The sequence below is a fragment of the Mytilus edulis genome, chromosome 3 (genome assembly GCF_963676685.1).
Source record: "Mytilus edulis chromosome 3, xbMytEdul2.2, whole genome shotgun sequence".
Classification (NCBI taxonomy): domain Eukaryota; kingdom Metazoa; phylum Mollusca; class Bivalvia; order Mytilida; family Mytilidae; genus Mytilus; species Mytilus edulis.
The window spans coordinates 37,714,434-37,732,510 of record NC_092346.1 but is presented as its reverse complement, the minus strand read 5'-3'; the positions used below and the strand labels follow the sequence as shown (position 1 = coordinate 37,732,510).

Genomic DNA, 18,077 nt, shown 5'->3' with positions numbered 1-18,077 from the left:
CCGTGGCGGCCATCTTGGTTGAATGGCCAGGTCATCGGACACATTTTTCAAACTAGATACCCCAAAGACGATTGTGGCCTAGTAGTTTCAGTGGAGATTTTGTAAAAGATTACTTAGATTTATGAAAAATGGTTAAAGATTGACTATAAAGGGCAATTACTCCTAAAGGGGTCAACTGACCATTTTGGTCATGCTGACTTATTTGTAGATCTTACTTTGCTGAACATTACTGCTGTTTACAATTTATCTCTATCTATAATAATATTCAAGATAATAACCAAAAACAGCAAAATTTCCTCAAAATTACCAATTCAGGGGCAGCAACCCAACAACCGATTGACCGATTCATCTGAAAATTTCAGGGCAGATAGATCTTGACCTGATAAACATTTATATCCCCATGTCAGATTTCCTCAAAATGCTTTGGTTTTTGAGTTATAAGCCAAAAACTGCATTTTACCCCTATGTTCTATTTTTAGCGGTGGCGGCCATCTTGGTTGGTTGACCAGGTCACGCCACACATTTTTTAAACTAGATACCCCAAAGATGATTGTGGCCAAGTTTGAATTAATTTAACCCAGTAGTTTCAGAGGAGAAGCTTTTTGTAAAAGATTACTTTAATTTACGAAAAATGGTTAAAAATTGACTATAAAGGGCAATAACTCCTAAACCGGTCAACTGACAATTTTGGTCATGTTGACTTATTTGTAGATCTTACTTTGCTGAACATTATTGCTGTTAACAGTTTATCTCTATCTATAATAATATTCAAGATAATAACCAAAAACAGCAAAATTTCCTCAAAATTACCAATTCAGGGGCAGCAACCCAACAACCCATTGACCGATTCATCTGAAAATTTCAGAGAAGATAGATCTTGACCTGATAAACATTTTTATCCCATGTCAGATTTCCTCAAAATGCTTTGTTTTTTGAGTTATAAGCCAAAAACTGCATTTTACCCCTATGTTCTATTTTTAGCGGTGGCGACCATCTTGGTTGGTTGACCAGGTCACGCCACACATTTTTTAAACTAGATACCCCAAAGATGATTGTGGCCAAGTTTGAATTAATTTGGCCCAGTAGTTTCAGAGGAGAAGATTTTTGTAAAAGATTACTTTAATTTACGAAAAATGGTTAAAAATTGACTATAAAGGGCAATAACTCCAAAACGGGTCAACTGACCATTTTGGTCATGTTGACTTATTTGTAGATCTTACTTTGCTGAACATTATTGCTGTTTACAGTTTATCTCTATCTATAATAATATTCAAGATAATAACCAAAAACAGCAAAATTTCCTCAAAATTACCAATTCAGGGGCAGCAACCCAACAACCGATTGACCGATTCATCTGAAAATTTCAGGGCAGATAGATCTTGACCTGATAAACATTTTTACTCCTGTCAGATTTGCTCTAAATGCTTTGGTTTTTGAGTTATAAGCCAAAAACTGCATTTTACCCCTATGTTCTATTTTTAGCCGTGGCGGCCATCTTGGTTGGTTGACCGGGTCACGCCACACATTTTTTAAACTAGATACCCCAATAATGATTGTGGCCAAGTTTGGTTTGATTTGGCCCAGTAGTTTCAGAGGAGAAGATTTTTGTAAAAGTTAACGACGACGGACGACGACGACGGACGCCGGACGCAAAGTGATGGGAATAGCTCACTTGGCCCTTCGGGCCAGGTGAGCTAAAAAATAATACATCTATTTCGTAAACTGTTTCAGTTTCAATTTAAATATCATTATTATATAGGTGTGCACGTTAATCGAAAAGTGATTATTAATTACACAGCATCTATTTTTTAGAATTTAATACACAAAAATCTTGAAATTGCTAGTTTCATCTTATTTTAGCAATTCTAAAATTTTACGCTTTTTCAAATCTATTACTTAACAATAAAGACACTACAATGATATCAGAATTCAATTTGTCACGAAATGTACATCATTTACAATTTTTTTGAACTTTATAGAATCTTTTTTTTTTTTTTTATAAACTGAATTTTAAAAATCACTATAATTGACTATTCAAAACTATGATTGATTTTTTTTAAATTCAGAAAGTATTCTAAAGAATATTTTATATCAATTACGAAAAGTGCAGATAAGAAGTTTTTTTGTAATATTAGTAAAACCTCTGGCAGGTTGGTACCATAGCTACCTGGAAAACCACTCAACATACTCGCTCTGTGAAGGTGGCGTGACATAAGGTATTTGATTTAGATAGTGACGCATGCCTCCATAACCCGGTGCTACGATCGTGTTTCCACGATTTAAAACACCTGTACCATTGTCTGTTTTACTATTTCCTCTTCTTCTACCCCCACCTAGATAAAAATAGAAGTGATGCAATATAGACCACACCTGGCAGGTACTAAATATACTCACCTTGACAGTATCCATTCTGTTAGAATAAATAACTTGTGAAAATTATCAAATCTTTACTATAGGAAATTATTAAATCTTAACCATAAAAAATTATCAAATCTTTATCATAAAATGAGCAAATCTTAACCATAGAAAACATAGAAAATTACACATCTATCTAACTGAATTCACAGAATTTTATCAAATAAAAGCACACTTAGATTCACTATAGTAATCATAATATACTATTTTTCTGCATTTCACGTGAAAGGTTGTAAAAAAATCTAAGAGTTCAATGAAAAAAAATATCACCTAAATAAAGGATTGCAGGATAATAAATATTATATCATATTCTAAAATTTAAAAAGTTTAAAAAAAATTGAAATACAGATACTCTGTGTAGACACTTCACATGCTAGGATTTGACAATTCCTTTTACTCTATGTTTTCATGATTTATTCAGAATCCTCTGGATTTGCCATAATTATACATGCTTTAAATAAACTGTTATCACAGAGATATGTCTTGCCTTTTTGTAATTTTGATTATGCATATGTTGAAATCCAAATAGCAATACTCTAACATCTTACACAAGTTTAGCAAATATTCAAAGTCAATGAACCATGACTGAGTTATATGGCTAAATAATCTCCATGTAAATAAAATGTGCCAATACTAAAACAACTGCATACCAAATACCATCGACTTATTATAAGTCGTTCCCAAACCTTAATACAAAAATTAACTGGTAAACTATGTAAAAGTTTCAAAGTCAATGAACCATGAAGAGGGGGTTGGGCTATATAATCTCCATGGAAACAATACATGCAAATGCCAATAAATTTGCATACCAAATATCAATGACTTAACATAAGCAGTTCGTCTTAAACTGATCTAATCACAAACTAATACATGTAAACTAAGAAGTTTTAAAGTCTTTAGACTGTGACTGAAGGGCAAGGCCAAATATTCCCCATGAAAATGAGATGTGCCAAAGCTTATACAACTGAATATCAATAAACATTGGCCTACCACTAATGGTTTCCCGTGAACTGACCTAATCACAAACTAATACATGATAACTTAGAAAAAATTTCAAATTCAATAGACCATGACTTAGGGGGCGGAGTCAAATTATCTCCATGGAAACGAGATATGCCAATGCTTATACAACTACATACCGAATATCATTGACCTACCACTTGTGGTTCCCCATAAACTGACCTAATCACAAACTAATACATGTAAAATAAGCAAAAGTTTCAAAGTCAATAGACCATGACTGAGAGGGCAGGGCCAAATAATCTCCATGAAAATGAGATGTGCCAATGCTTATACAACTGCATACCAAATATGATTGACCTACCACTTGCCGTTCACTATAAACTAGACCTAATCACAAACTAATATGTTGTTGACGCCGTTGATGCCGCAGCCACCGCCGGAAACAGCATACCTATGTCTTGCTTTTTGACTTCGTCAAGGCGAGACAAAAAAGAGGCACAGTTTTTTTGGTAAGAAAATAAGAATAAAGCATAGTCAGATCATAAGCTTAGCATGTAGTGTACACAGATTCTGTATTTCAATCAGTTTGGCCTAAACCCTGATCTTCATCATAACACATCTAACAATTTTTAGGCAAGACCAACATTTTTGCTCCATGTAACTATGGAGATATGAAACAGTTTTAAGTACACATCCTTAGGTAAGGATGTGGGTTTTTTTGGGCACTTCTATGCAATGAGTGGAGGAAGGTGTGAGTGACTGGATTAAGGTCACCTTATCCAGCTGTTTGAGATATATGGAAAATTAGTTGAATCTTAAAGGAGATATATGTGACAAGGTTGATGTTTCCATTATAAGTATCTGAAACTAAGCAGATGTTTATAAAAATATGCAATTAAATCCACTATCATAAATGATTAAATGCTTCAGATATTTGTAAACACTATCTATCTCTGAATGAAATAGCATAATCAAGATAGCTACAGGTATTTTTTTGTAAAGAAAATAAGTGAAAAGGTATGTATTTTTGTTATTCAAACTACATGAAAAGGTTGGGGTTATATGTATGTAGGTTGGAGCTACTCATCCCAACCTACAAAGGATTGAAGAAGGTCCCCCAAAGGTAATGTGCAATATTTCAGTGCATTATGATCAAGAACCAAGCATGCTACCCACAGCCCACATATCCATTGTATGAACAAATCTACCATCAAAAATACTTTTCAAATGACTACAATTGACAAACCTCTCTGTAGTGACTCTGGAGTATTTTCATCATATATGGCACCTCCATTCCAGATGGGTGAAGATCCTAGATGCATTGTTGTTACTTTGACTGGTACCTGTGTTTTATACTGACTGATTCCTGGCAGTGTTCCCTCAACCATGTTAACCTTCAAAACATAATGTATTTATAAAGGTCACTTAAGAACACATGTTTTTGATTATGTAAAACACATGTGGTTAAATCAAAATATGTTTTATGTTTTTTTTTAATTGAATAAACAGTTAGTTACAACCTGTTCAGGTAATATCAATTATGATAATTGCATGCTAGAATTAAGCGCTAAATCATAGTAAAGCTAATCAAGTATGGTCACTCAAAGTACGTCTTTCAAACAGTACTGTTTTGTTACTTTTAAGATATACCTGTTGTTGGTCCATGTAATACAATTCAGCTTTGGTCCTTTCCTCCTCATTGACAGGTATACCATCAATAACCATTAACTGTTTTAATCTGAACACTAAAAGTGGTCTGTGAAGATGACGTCTGGCAGCCTAAAATGTTAACAGGTCTTATACATTACTTCTATGTTATTACAAAGAATGTTTCAACCAAAGAAAGCCACACAAATATGTACTGTGTATTCACTATTGTTTCGTTGGATACCAATTTTTGTTGATTTTGTTGGTACAGGGAAACCACAAATTCAAATGTTCATTAATTGCTAATTTGCTGTATGATTAAATGCAGACTTTCTGAAGCCATGAAATCAGATATCCACGAAAAGGCAAGTTTTCCTTAATCCACGAAAATTGGTACCCACGAAAATAAATGAATCCACAGTAATACAAATTGTTCATGAACACTCACATACTATCTTTTTTTTCCTTTTTTTATGTGACAGCATAGATATGAAACTGATTAATCATGAGATGCTATTATGAAACTAATAAATCATGGAATGGCTTAAATATAAAGCTGATTTATCATGGAATGGCTTGGAATAAATAAACCTGAAAATTATGGAATGGCTTTGGTATAAAACTGATAAATCATTGAATTGCTTTGGCATAAACCTGATTAATCATTGAATGGCTTTACCACAAAACTGATTTATCAAGGAATGGCTTTGGCATAAACATGATTAATCATTGAATGGCTTTACCACAAACCTGATTTATCAAGGAATGGCTTTGGCATAAACCTGATTAATTATTGAATGACTTTACCACAAACCTGATTTATCAAGGAATGGCTTTGGCATAAACCTGATTAATCATTGAATGGCTTTACCACAAACCTGATTTATCAAGGAATGGCTTTGGCATAAACCTGATTAATTATTGAATGACTTTGGTATAAACCTGATTAATTATTGAATGACTTTGGTATAGCCTGATTAATCATGGAGTGATTTTGGCATTAACCTGATTAACCTTGAATGGCTTTAGCATAAACCTACTCAATTATGGTATTAATATGAATCTAATAAATAAGACTGATTAAAAACTTACAGGATTGTTGACCAAAGATATTTCTATCATGTTTACTAAACTATCTAACTTCTCCAGTTCTGATATTTCCTGTAAAAAATAAAAACATATAAGCACTTACACAAAAAAGAGTTAGCAATGTGTTTAAGGACAGACTGTTGTGATTTTATTTTCAAAATTCTCAAATTTCTATGCCATTATAAAGTTTATTTCCCCAAAATATTCCTTTTGTCTAACTCTCCTTTATCTTTATCTTCATATTTCAATTCATTCTACGTTATCCCCACATTTGCTCTTCTCACCCGATGTTTTGCAATCTTTCATTCTGTATCACTTCTTCTTGTATGCAGAATTCGGCAAAACAACAAAATTAAATAACTACGCACACGCAAGTTTTTCATAATCCATGAAAATTGGTCACCATGAAAATAAATGAATCCACAATAAGTAAAATTTGTACTACTGTGGATTCATTAATATTCGTTGGATACCAATTTTCGTGGATTTCGTGGGTACATGATAACCACGAATTTAAATGTTCAACGAAACGTAAATTTTTTATATGCTTTGTATGCAGATATTGGCATAACAACGAAATCAAATATCCACGAAAATGCAACTTTTCGTCAATCCACGAAAATTGATACCCATGAAAATAAATGAATCCACAGTACCTGAACTCTGTTAGATCCAAGATAAAGCCTCTGTAAATGTTCCAAACAATGTAGATTTGATAAATCTCTGATACGATTCTCTTCAATATGAAGTTCTTGTAGATTCCATTGGTTAATAAAGGAAGTCTCAAAAATGTTCTTTATCTTATTTCTATCCAGGACTAACTCTCTTAAGTCATGTAGTCCCTCTAATCCTTCTACTTTCAGAATTTCATTCCCTGAAAATTTAATTGCATAAAGATAAATGATTGCAGAACTGTAGCAGTCAATAATTATCTCCCTTTTTTAGTTGCTTTATTTGTAGAGTTTTGTGGGCTGATGTATACCTTTTAATTATTTTTCATCAATTACGGTAGTATTGTCTATTTTCCTTGAATTTATAATTTTTGACTTTCCGAGGTGAGCTAAAAAAAGAGACAAAAATCATAGATTGAAATAGCTTGATTTGAGTAAAATTACCTTGGAATCACCTAGGCAACAACATTTGAGTAAAGCTGTTGTAACACTATAAATAAAACTGGCCATTTGCAAGTTAATTGGTTTATAACTTCCCAGTATTATTCAACAATATTGGATAACGCTACAAGAAATAACATTAACAATTTGGTTGACAGTTGTCTCATTTGTAATCATACCACATCTCCTTATTTTAATATTTGAAATATAATACATATCAAAACAAACAGCACACATGTGTTTTACAGAATCACCAACAAACCATTTCACTATTATATATAAATCTTTACCTTGTAAAAACAAAGCCTTGAGTGATGTCAGTCTACCTAACTGTAAAGCAGCCATATCTTTTATATTGTTATACCTAATAATGTAAAAAATACACAAATTGAGAATTAATAGTTTAGTTTAAACATATTTTATTGTTAAAAAATGACAAATGGATTAGACACAAGTTTTTCAACTTATGTCTACTCCATACCCAATCTTAATTATTAATAATATAACTATATATTTTCTTTTTATATATGACATTAAATGTAAAATTGAACTTTCTTCTTTCTTTTTTTAAATTTCAATTCCTGATACAGACAATCATATTAATAAGTTAGGTGAAAGGTCACAACAGAACTAACTTTTTTTTTAAATAATAAGAAATAAGTGTATGAATTATCATTTATTACATTAAAAAAAATAACAAAAAATTGGTCACTAAAAATAGCCCTAGTGTTGTAACATATAAACCATATGATAAATAAGATCCACAAAATACATACTTAACTTCTAAATACACAAATGCAAGAGCTTACAAACATTTGTAATAAAGATCTTTATTGTCATATAGATGTCAGTCATCCATGACAATTCACCTTTTCAAAATCTAAAGAACTATAAGAAATCTCATTGCTTGTACACCAAAATGAAAATAATGGCACTTCAATGGTTGAATTTCCATTGTTAGGCATGTTTTAAACCAATAAAGATGTTTGGGTGTACACAAATTACCCAGGATGCATTAGATTTTAAAACAGTGAATTGGGAAACATATAATAAAAGTAATTTTACAGTACAAAAACAAAAACAAGAATCTTACCCAAGATGTAAAACCTCTAAGCTCTCCATAACAGGTGTCATAGAGTCAGTACTGTTATTGTTGAAGAAATCTCCAGCTCTGTTATTGTTTATTGTGCTTACAACTCTTTTGTTCTGTTGTGGCTTAGAACGAGGCATGATGCATTCTATATGATTGTGATTTAAACAAAGTACCTGTAACAAATTTAAATTATGTCATAGCTACTGTGTTCATTGTTAAATAATGTCTGATAGTCAAGTCACAGAAGTTCCTTGTCATAGCTACTGATGTCATTGTTAAATAATGTCTGATAGTCAAGTCAAAGAAGTTCCTTGTCATAGCTACTGATTTCATTGTTAAATAATGTCTGATAGTCAAGTCAAAGAAGTTCCTTGTCATAGCTACTGATTTCATTGTTAAATAATGTCTGATAGTCAAGTCAAAGAAGTTCCTTGTCATAGCTACTGATTTCATTGTTAAATAATGTCTGATAGTCAAGTCAAAGAAGTTCCTTGTCATAGCTACTGATTTCATTGTTAAATAATGTCTGATAGTCAAGTCAAAGAAGTTCCTTGTCATAGCTACTGTTCATTGTTAAATAATGTCTGATAGTCAAGTCAAAGAAGTTCCTTGTCATAGCTACTGATTTCATTGTTAAATAATGTCTGATAGTCAAGTCAAAGAAGTTCCTTGTCATAGCTACTGATTTCATTGTTAAATAATGTCTGATAGTCAAGTCAAAGAAGTTCCTTGTCATAGCTACTGATTTCATTGTTAAACAAGAGGCTCTCAAGAGCCTGAATCGCTCACCTGAATTTTTTTGGTTTAATCTCTCATCAATGATTATTTTGGCTTTTCAATTTATTTAAATGTTCTTTGAATCGTCCTATTTTCATCAAAAGCAAAAAAAAATCATTTTCTCCTATGTTCTATTTTAGCCATAGGAGCTATGTTTCTTGACATACAAGGAAATGAAATATAAAATTTATACAAGATACTCTGAAACTCTGAAACTCATTTAGCCTAAGTTTGGCTGAAATTGATACAGCAGTTTCATAAGAGAAGATTTTTTAAAGTAAGTCAACATGATGAACAAATTGTGAAAAAAGTCTTTAAAGGGCAATAACTCCTAAAGAGGTCAATTGACAATTTTGGTCAAATTGACTTATTTGTAGATCTTACTTTGCTGATCATATTTGCTGTTTACAGTTTATCTTTATCTATAATAATATTCAAGATAATGACCAAAAACTGAAAAATTTCCTTAAAATTACCAATTAAGTGGCAGCAACCCAACAATGGTTTGTTTGATTCATCTGAAAATTTCAGGGCTGATAGATATTGACCTAATGAACATTTTTACTCCATGTCAGATTTGCTCTTAATGCTTTCGTTTTTGAGATATAAGCCAAAAACTGCATTTGACCCCTATGTTCTATTTTAAGTAACGGCGGCCATGTTTTTTGACGGATCAAAAATCAAAGCACACACTTTGTGCAGGATAATCTAAGGAACAACCATGCTAAGTTTTAACCAAATCCATTCAGTAGTTTCAGAGGAGAAGATTTTTAAAGTTAGCAAATATGATGAACAAATTGTGAAAAATTGTCATTAAAGGACAATAACCCCTTAAGGGGTCAATTGACAATTTTGGTCATATTAACTTATTTGTAGATCTTACTTTGCTGATCTTTTTTGCTGTTTACAGTTTATCTTTATCTATAATAATATTCAAGATAATGACCAAAAACTGCAAAATTTCCTTAAAATTACCAATTAAGTGGCAGCAACCCAACAATGGTTTGTTTGATTCATCTGAAAATTTCAGGGCTGATAGATCTTGACCTAATGAACATTTTTACTCCATGTCAGATTTGCTCTAAATGCTTTCGTTTTTGAGATATAAGCCAAAAACTGCATTTGACCCCTATGTTCTATTTTAAGTAACGGCGGCCATGTTTTTTGACGGATCAAAAATCAAAGCACACACTTTGTGCAGGATAATCTAAGGAACAATCATGCTAAGTTTTAACCAAATCCATTCAGTAGTTTCAGAGGAGAAGATTTTTTAAAGTTAGCAAATATGATGAACAAATTGTGAAAAATTGTCATTAAAGGACAATAACCCCTTAAGGGGTCAATTGACAATTTTGGTCATATAAACTTATTTGTAGATCTTACTTTGCTGATCTTTTTTGCTGTTTACAGTTTATCTTTATCTATAATAATATTCAAGATAATGACCAAAAACTGCAAAATTTCCTTAAAATTACCAATTAAGTGGCAGCAACCCAACAATGGTTTGTTTGATTCATCTGAAAATTTCAGGGCTGATAGATATTGACCTAATGAACATTTTTACCCCATGTCAGATTTGCTCTAAATGCTTTCGTTTTTGAGATATAAGCCAAAAACTGCATTTGACCCCTATGTTCTATTTTAAGTAACGGCGGCCATGTTTTTTGACGGATCAAAAATCGAAGCGCACATTTTGTGCAGGATATACTAAGGAACAATCATGTTAAGTTTCATTCAAATCCATTCAGTAGTTTCAGAGGAGAAGATGTTTGAAAAATTGTTAACGACGACAGACGACGACGACGACGACGACGACGACGACGTCGACGACGACGGACGCCAAGTGATGAGAAAAGCTCACATGGCCTTTTAGGCCAGGTGAGCTAATAATGTCTGATAGTCAAGTCAAAGAAGTTCCTTGTCATAGCTACTGTTCATTGTTAAATAATGTCTGATAGTCAAGTCAAAGAAGTTCCTTGTCATAGCTACTGATTTCATTGTTAAATAATGTCTGATAGTCAAGTCAAAGAAGTTCCTTGTCATAGCTACTGTTCATTGTTAAATAATGTCTGATAGTCAAGTCAAAGAAGTTCCTTGTCATAGCTACTGATTTCATTGTTAAATAATGTCTGATAGTCAAGTCAAAGAAGTTCCTTGTCATAGCTACTGTTCATTGTTAAATAATGTCTGATAGTCAAGTCAAAGAAGTTCCTTGTCATAGCTACTGATTTCATTGTTAAATAATGTCTGATAGTCAAGTCAAAGAAGTTCCTTGTCATAGCTACTGTTCATTGTTAAATAATGTCTGATAGTCAAGTCAAAGAAGTTCCTTGTCATAGCTACTGATTTCATTGTTAAATAATGTCTGATAGTCAAGTCTAAGAAGTTCCTTGTCATAGCTACTGTGTTCATTGTTAAATAATGTCTGATAGTCAAGTCAAAGAAGTTCCTTGTCATAGCTACTGTGTTCATTGTTAAATAATGTCTGATAGTCAAGTCAAAGAAGTTCCTTGTCATAGCTACTGATTTCATTGTTAAATAATGTCTGATAGTCAAGTCAAAGAAGTTCCTTGTCATAGCTACTGTTCATTGTTAAATAATGTCTGATAGTCAAGTCAAAGAAGTTCCTTGTCATAGCTACTGATTTCATTGTTAAATAATGTCTGATAGTCAAGTCAAAGAAGTTCCTTGTCATAGCTACTGTTCATTGTTAAATAATGTCTGATAGTCAAGTCAAAGAAGTTCCTTGTCATAGCTACTGATTTCATTGTTAAATAATGTCTGATAGTCAAGTCAAAGAAGTTCCTTGTCATAGCTACTGTTCATTGTTAAATAATGTCTGATAGTCAAGTCAAAGAAGTTCCTTGTCATAGCTACTGATTTCATTGTTAAATAATGTCTGATAGTCAAGTCAAAGAAGTTCCTTGTCATAGCTACTGTTCATTGTTAAATAATGTCTGATAGTCAAGTCAAAGAAGTTCCTTGTCATAGCTACTGATTTCATTGTTAAATAATGTCTGATAGTCAAGTCAAAGAAGTTCCTTGTCATAGCTACTGTGTTCATTGTTAAATAATGTCTGATAGTCAAGTCAAAGAAGTTCCTTGTCATAGCTACTGATTTCATTGTTAAATAATGTCTGATAGTCAAGTCAAAGAAGTTCCTTGTCATAGCTACTGTGTTCATTGTTAAATAATGTCTGATAGTCAAGTCAAAGAAGTTCCTTGTCATGGCTACTGTGTTCATTGTTAAATAATGTCTGATAGTCAAGTCAAAGAAGTTCCTTGTCATAGCTACTGTGTTCATTGTTAAATAATGTCTGATAGTCAAGTCAAAGAAGTTCCTTGTCATAGCTACTGTGTTCATTGTTAAATAATGTCTGATAGTCAAGTCAAAGAAGTTCCTTGTCATAGCTACTGTGTTCATTGTTAAATAATGTCTGATAGTCAAGTCAAAGAAGTTCCTTGTCATGGCTACTGTGTTCATTGTTAAATAATGTCTGATAGTCAAGTCAAAGAAGTTCCTTGTCATAGCTACTGTGTTCATTGTTAAATAATGTCTGATAGTCAAGTCAAAGAAGTTCCTTGTCATAGCTACTGATTTCATTGTTAAATAATGTCTGATAGTCAAGTCAAAGAAGTTCCTTGTCATAGCTACTGTGTTCATTGTTAAATAATGTCTGATAGTCAAGTCAAAGAAGTTCCTTGTCATAGCTACTGTGTTCATTGTTAAATAATGTCTGATAGTCAAGTCAAAGAAGTTCCTTGTCATAGCTACTGATTTCATTGTTAAATAATGTCTGATAGTCAAGTCAAAGAAGTTCCTTGTCATAGCTACTGTGTTCATTGTTAAATAATGTCTGATAGTCAAGTCAAAGAAGTTCCTTGTCATAGCTACTGTGTTCATTGTTAAATAATGTCTGATAGTCAAGTCAAAGAAGTTCCTTGTCATAGCTACTGATTTCATTGTTAAATAATGTCTGATAGTCAAGTCAAAGAAGTTCCTTGTCATGGCTACTGTTCATTGTTAAATAATGTCTGATAGTCAAGTCAAAGAAGTTCCTTGTCATAGCTACTGTGTTCATTGTTAAATAATGTCTGATAGTCAAGTCAATGAAGTTCCTTGTCATAGCTACTGTGTTCATTGTTAAATAACGTCTGATAGTCAAGTCAAAGAAGTTCCTTGTCATAGCTACTGTGTTCATTGTTAAATAATGTCTGATAGTCAAGTCAAAGAAGTTCCTTGTCATAGCTACTGTGTTCATTGTTAAATAATGTCTGATAGTCAAGTCAAAGAAGTTCCTTGTCATAGCTACTGATTTCATTGTTAAATAATGTCTGATAGTCAAGTCAAAGAAGTTCCTTGTCATAGCTACTGTGTTCATTGTTAAATAATGTCTGATAGTCAAGTCAATGAAGTTCCTTGTCATAGCTACTGTGTTCATTGTTAAATAATGTCTGATAGTCAAGTCAAAGAAGTTCCTTGTCATAGCTACTGTGTTCATTGTTAAATAATGTCTGATAGTCAAGTCAAAGAAGTTCCTTGTCATGGCTACTGTTCATTGTTAAATAATGTCTGATAGTCAAGTCAAAGAAGTTCCTTGTCATAGCTACTGTGTTCATTGTTAAATAATGTCTGATAGTCAAGTCAAAGAAGTTCCTTGTCATAGCTACTGTGTTCATTGTTAAATAATGTCTGATAGTCAAGTCAATGAAGTTCCTTGTCATAGCTACTGTGTTCATTGTTAAATAACGTCTGATAGTCAAGTCAAAGAAGTTCCTTGTCATAGCTACTGTGTTCATTGTTAAATAATGTCTGATAGTCAAGTCAAAGAAGTTCCTTGTCATGGCTACTGTGTTCATTGTTAAATAATGTCTGATAGTCAAGTCAAAGAAGTTCCTTGTCATAGCTACTGTGTTCATTGTTAAATAATGTCTGATAGTCAAGTCAAAGAAGTTCCTTGTCATAGCTACTGTGTTCATTGTTAAATAATGTCTGATAGTCAAGTCAAAGAAGTTCCTTGTCATGGCTACTGTGTTCATTGTTAAATAATGTCTGATAGTCAAGTCAAAGAAGTTCCTTGTCATAGCTACTGTGTTCATTGTTAAATAATGTCTGATAGTCAAGTCAAAGAAGTTCCTTGTCATAGCTACTGTGTTCATTGTTAAATAATGTCTGATAGTCAAGTCAAAGAAGTTCCTTGTCATAGCTACTGATTTCATTGTTAAATAATGTCTGATAGTCAAGTCAAAGAAGTTCCTTGTCATAGCTACTGTGTTCATTGTTAAATAATGTCTGATAGTCAAGTCAAAGAAGTTCCTTGTCATAGCTACTGTGTTCATTGTTAAATAATGTCTGATAGTCAAGTCAAAGAAGTTCCTTGTCATGGCTACTGTGTTCATTGTTAAATAATGTCTGATAGTCAAGTCAATGAAGTTCCTTGCCATAGCTACTGTGTTCATTGTTAAATAATGTCTGATAGTCAAGTCAAAGAAGTTCCTTGTCATAGCTAAATTATATTTTGAATGTGCTAGTTCATAAACTATTTGTTCAAGGGAAGAGAAGTAATCTTACTAGTCACTAGGCCTTGCTGTCTGTGAGTAAGATTATTAAACTCATTTATTAGCCAATCAAATTACTGGAATTGGTGATTCAAGCACAACTTTCATACTGTGAGTACTGAATAGTTTTTTGACAGAGAGACTAGACATATAATGACAATCTTTTACTAGTTTTATTTCTAAAGCAGCAGCAAATACCCATTTTAAGTATTGAATGATCAATTGTCAGTTTTTGTGTGTGCAGTTTTCTAATGTCATTGAAAAGTTAAAAAAAATATCATTCATAACAATCCACTTAAAAAAGAAACAGGCTAACTTTTTTCAGTTGTTGTTATAGCTTTTAAAAGTCCCTGCCAGTATGATACCACATATACTTGAAGCAACAAGTTATGCTACAAATACCTACCATGTACAATAGAATTTCTGTACCTACCCGTAAATTTGGAAGATGAATCAGTCCACTAAATGAAGTCAAATTGTTGTGCTCAAGATTGACACTGAAAATTGAAAAAAAAAACCAAGTCATTTAATACAGTCGGTTTAAGTAATGAATTCATTTACATTATGTAACATCAAATTGTAGAGATTTTTAATTAGTCATGTAATAAACTTTTTTCAAATGCAAACAATCTTCATGTATTGATTTAGATTGATAATCTATAACCTATAACCATGAAGAAAAATATTAGTATGGGTGCAATCAACAGTTTTTTTCTATGACGTCATATTTTGAGGGACCATGTAAAAGTGACCCTTAGTGGTGGACTGATTAATAAAGATACTTGTATAAAACTAGATATCACTGGAATCAGAATGTTCTCTAGTTTATAATGGAATAAAAAAAAAGTGTACTTTTAATGGTATAAAAAAAGTTTTATCCAGAGAAACTGGGAAAAACATTGCCTAATTTAAGCTTAAAAAACCTGAAATCAGGTCATGTGCACACCCCTTAAGACATGATACCTGCACATTTTTCATAATCAAAATTGTATGAATTTCATAGATTTATACCTGGTCTTTCAAAAAATTTATGCTTCAGGGTACGTTCGCCTGCTCCGAAAAGAGCTACAGTGGCTGCAAATAGGTTTTCAATTTTCAATGCCAAAAAAACAGACTGTTTACAGTGTTGTCTCCCCTCAAAACATGTATATTTAATCTACATTAAATTAAACTAATTTTTTAAAATTAGTTTAATCATTCAACCTGCTTTAATTGAAGTTAATTAGCATATCTTTACAACCAAATACAAAAAACATGATACTTTTTCACCAATTATGTTGATAAAAAGGGACTTCCCTCCATGTCTATTTTTAGTTGGGGAATAACCCCTAGTTTCTTATACGAAACTGTTTATAGCACCCTATGTGTTGTTCATTAAATACACATATTGCACACTTAAAATGAGGTATCTATCAAGTTCAACTGACCAAACTGAAAATTATGTGTTATACATTTTAATTCTAAATCCTTGATGAACATCAGTGTTTTCTGAGTTTCATCCTAATTGAAATGTATGTCTAAATGCTAATCAACCAGTTCTATTTATCAGTGTTTTTTTCCATTATTGAGATTTTTTCTTAATTCATACACTCACAAAATTAACATGCAGTCATGGCAATAACTACTGAAGATATTTCTAAAAAGTCTAATATTTTATCAATACCTTCTAAGATTAAGGAATGTATCATTGAGACCCAAGTCAACAATACGAATGGCACTGTTTGGCAGATCTAGTTCTCTAACATCTTCAAAGTTAGAATGACCTAACTTCTCTGCAACAAAATCTGGCGTCAATCGACCACCAAAAGTATCTTTGGCTATACTACCCTCAGTGGCTTCCTACAAACAAAATATTTTTTAATCTATATTCAAAACATACGAAACTCAAGTGAAAGAGTATGGTATGGATCTTTTTATTTATTTTCAATGTCTGCATTGTTTGGTCATGGACAATGATAATGATTCCAAAATTATGTAGTAAATCAGACTTACTCTCATTAATTGTAATTCCAAAGTGTTCAAATTTATCAAGTTCACCTAAACAATATTGAGTTCATTGCCTTTTGAATTTTTGTGTTAAATCTTTGGTTTAATTAAACCGAACTGTCAAAGTTGAAAAATCTGTTTAATGTTTGCTAAATAAGTTTCCATGTTTAATAATAACTGGCAGAGGTGTAGACATTTTGTTCACCTTCTCTTTTTGTTTAGAGAAAATAAATAATAAAAGAACTACTGAGGATTCATTTATTTTCCTGGGTACACATTTTTGTGGATAGATAACATGTTGTGTGTTTGTGGATATTAGCCTCCAAGCTTCTGACAAAGTCAGCATACAAGCCATTAGAAAATCTGTAACCCATTGATTATTCAAAATGGAATTTCTCCCTTACAAAGGAAATACATGACAATTGGTATCACAGGAATTATAATGAATCCACAGTATCTTATTTCTACTTACAATGGCTAAACCATCCAAAGCTTTTAATGTCTTGAGATGATAAATAATAAACAACCTGTAATTATCCATTTCATGTACCACAGGATTTCCATACAGGTCTATAATCACCAGATTGGGTAATGTCTACAAACAGAAAATATATCAATTGCTCGCTGACAATAATTTTCATCATAAAAAAAACCATATACAATATTTTAATTTATCATATACTTAGCATTGATATGATAGCTTTTGCATATGTGTAATGAGCGGAAGTACACAAGCCATAATTTCCCACCTGGGCTGTTGTTGGACAATTATAGTGTATTTGATTCATAATTTCACTTCTTTATAAAGTTTTTGACTGTTTTAGTTATTGCATTTGTTTATTTGTCTTACATAAAACTATTGTCGGAAGTATATGATAAAGCGATTAATACATGGCCTTTCCATATCAGCCTGGGACCCTGGGTATCATCCCTCGACATAATTGTGTATAGTTCCCAACATAACAAACATGAGTACTACATACAAGTTTTTATGACCATAAATTCATGGTAAAGTACCGTGACAATAATCTTTCAACGGACCGACAGAAAAAAACAAATGAACGACCGAAAAACATAATGCAACCTACATTTCAGTCAGGGCATAACAATGTTATCTTACCTTCAAAAAGAAGATTTCTCGAACAGAATTCAGTATATTGTTTCCCACATATAACTCTACCAATGACATCAGCTTCTGTACACCAGCAAGGGAGACAATTTTGTTATTTTCCAGGGACAGATAACTCAAGCCAGTGAGAAACTGTATCCCTGTATTCTCTAGTGTGGAGATATAGTTTGAGTCCAGACTTAATCTGCGTAGCTGAATCAGTTTACCGATTCCTTCTAGTTTTGATAAACAGTTATTATCTAAATATAATTCGTGTAACTTTAAACAGTTTTCTAGTCCCTACAAAATGAAATTTGAAAATACAATT

At 32.3% G+C, this 18,077-nt stretch overlaps 1 protein-coding gene across 8 annotated transcripts in view; it reads right to left on the bottom strand.

Annotated features, from left to right (window-relative positions):
- Nucleotides 1-18,077, bottom strand: part of LOC139516419 (leucine-rich repeat-containing protein 9-like) — a 48,409-nt gene that overhangs the window by 6,003 nt on the left and 24,329 nt on the right. For 5 of the 8 annotated variants that reach the window (XM_071306494.1, XM_071306499.1, XM_071306497.1 and 2 more), the window contains 11 exons: nt 17,762-18,049; nt 17,114-17,236; nt 16,319-16,494; nt 15,089-15,152; nt 8,320-8,492; nt 7,517-7,590; nt 6,771-6,988; nt 6,118-6,186; nt 5,029-5,157; nt 4,625-4,772; nt 2,168-2,333 (listed from right to left, as the gene is read on the bottom strand). In XM_071306494.1, the coding sequence (XP_071162595.1) occupies nt 2,168-2,333; nt 4,625-4,772; nt 5,029-5,157; nt 6,118-6,186; nt 6,771-6,988; nt 7,517-7,590; nt 8,320-8,492; nt 15,089-15,152; nt 16,319-16,494; nt 17,114-17,236; nt 17,762-18,049 (1,628 nt within the window). Of the gene's footprint in view, nt 1-2,167; nt 2,334-2,394; nt 2,411-4,624; nt 4,773-5,028; nt 5,158-6,117; nt 6,187-6,770; nt 6,989-7,516; nt 7,591-8,319; nt 8,493-15,088; nt 15,153-16,318; nt 16,495-17,113; nt 17,237-17,761; nt 18,050-18,077 lie in introns of all 8 variants that reach the window. The other 3 variants (XM_071306500.1, XM_071306502.1, XM_071306496.1) reach the window with 2 other exon arrangements.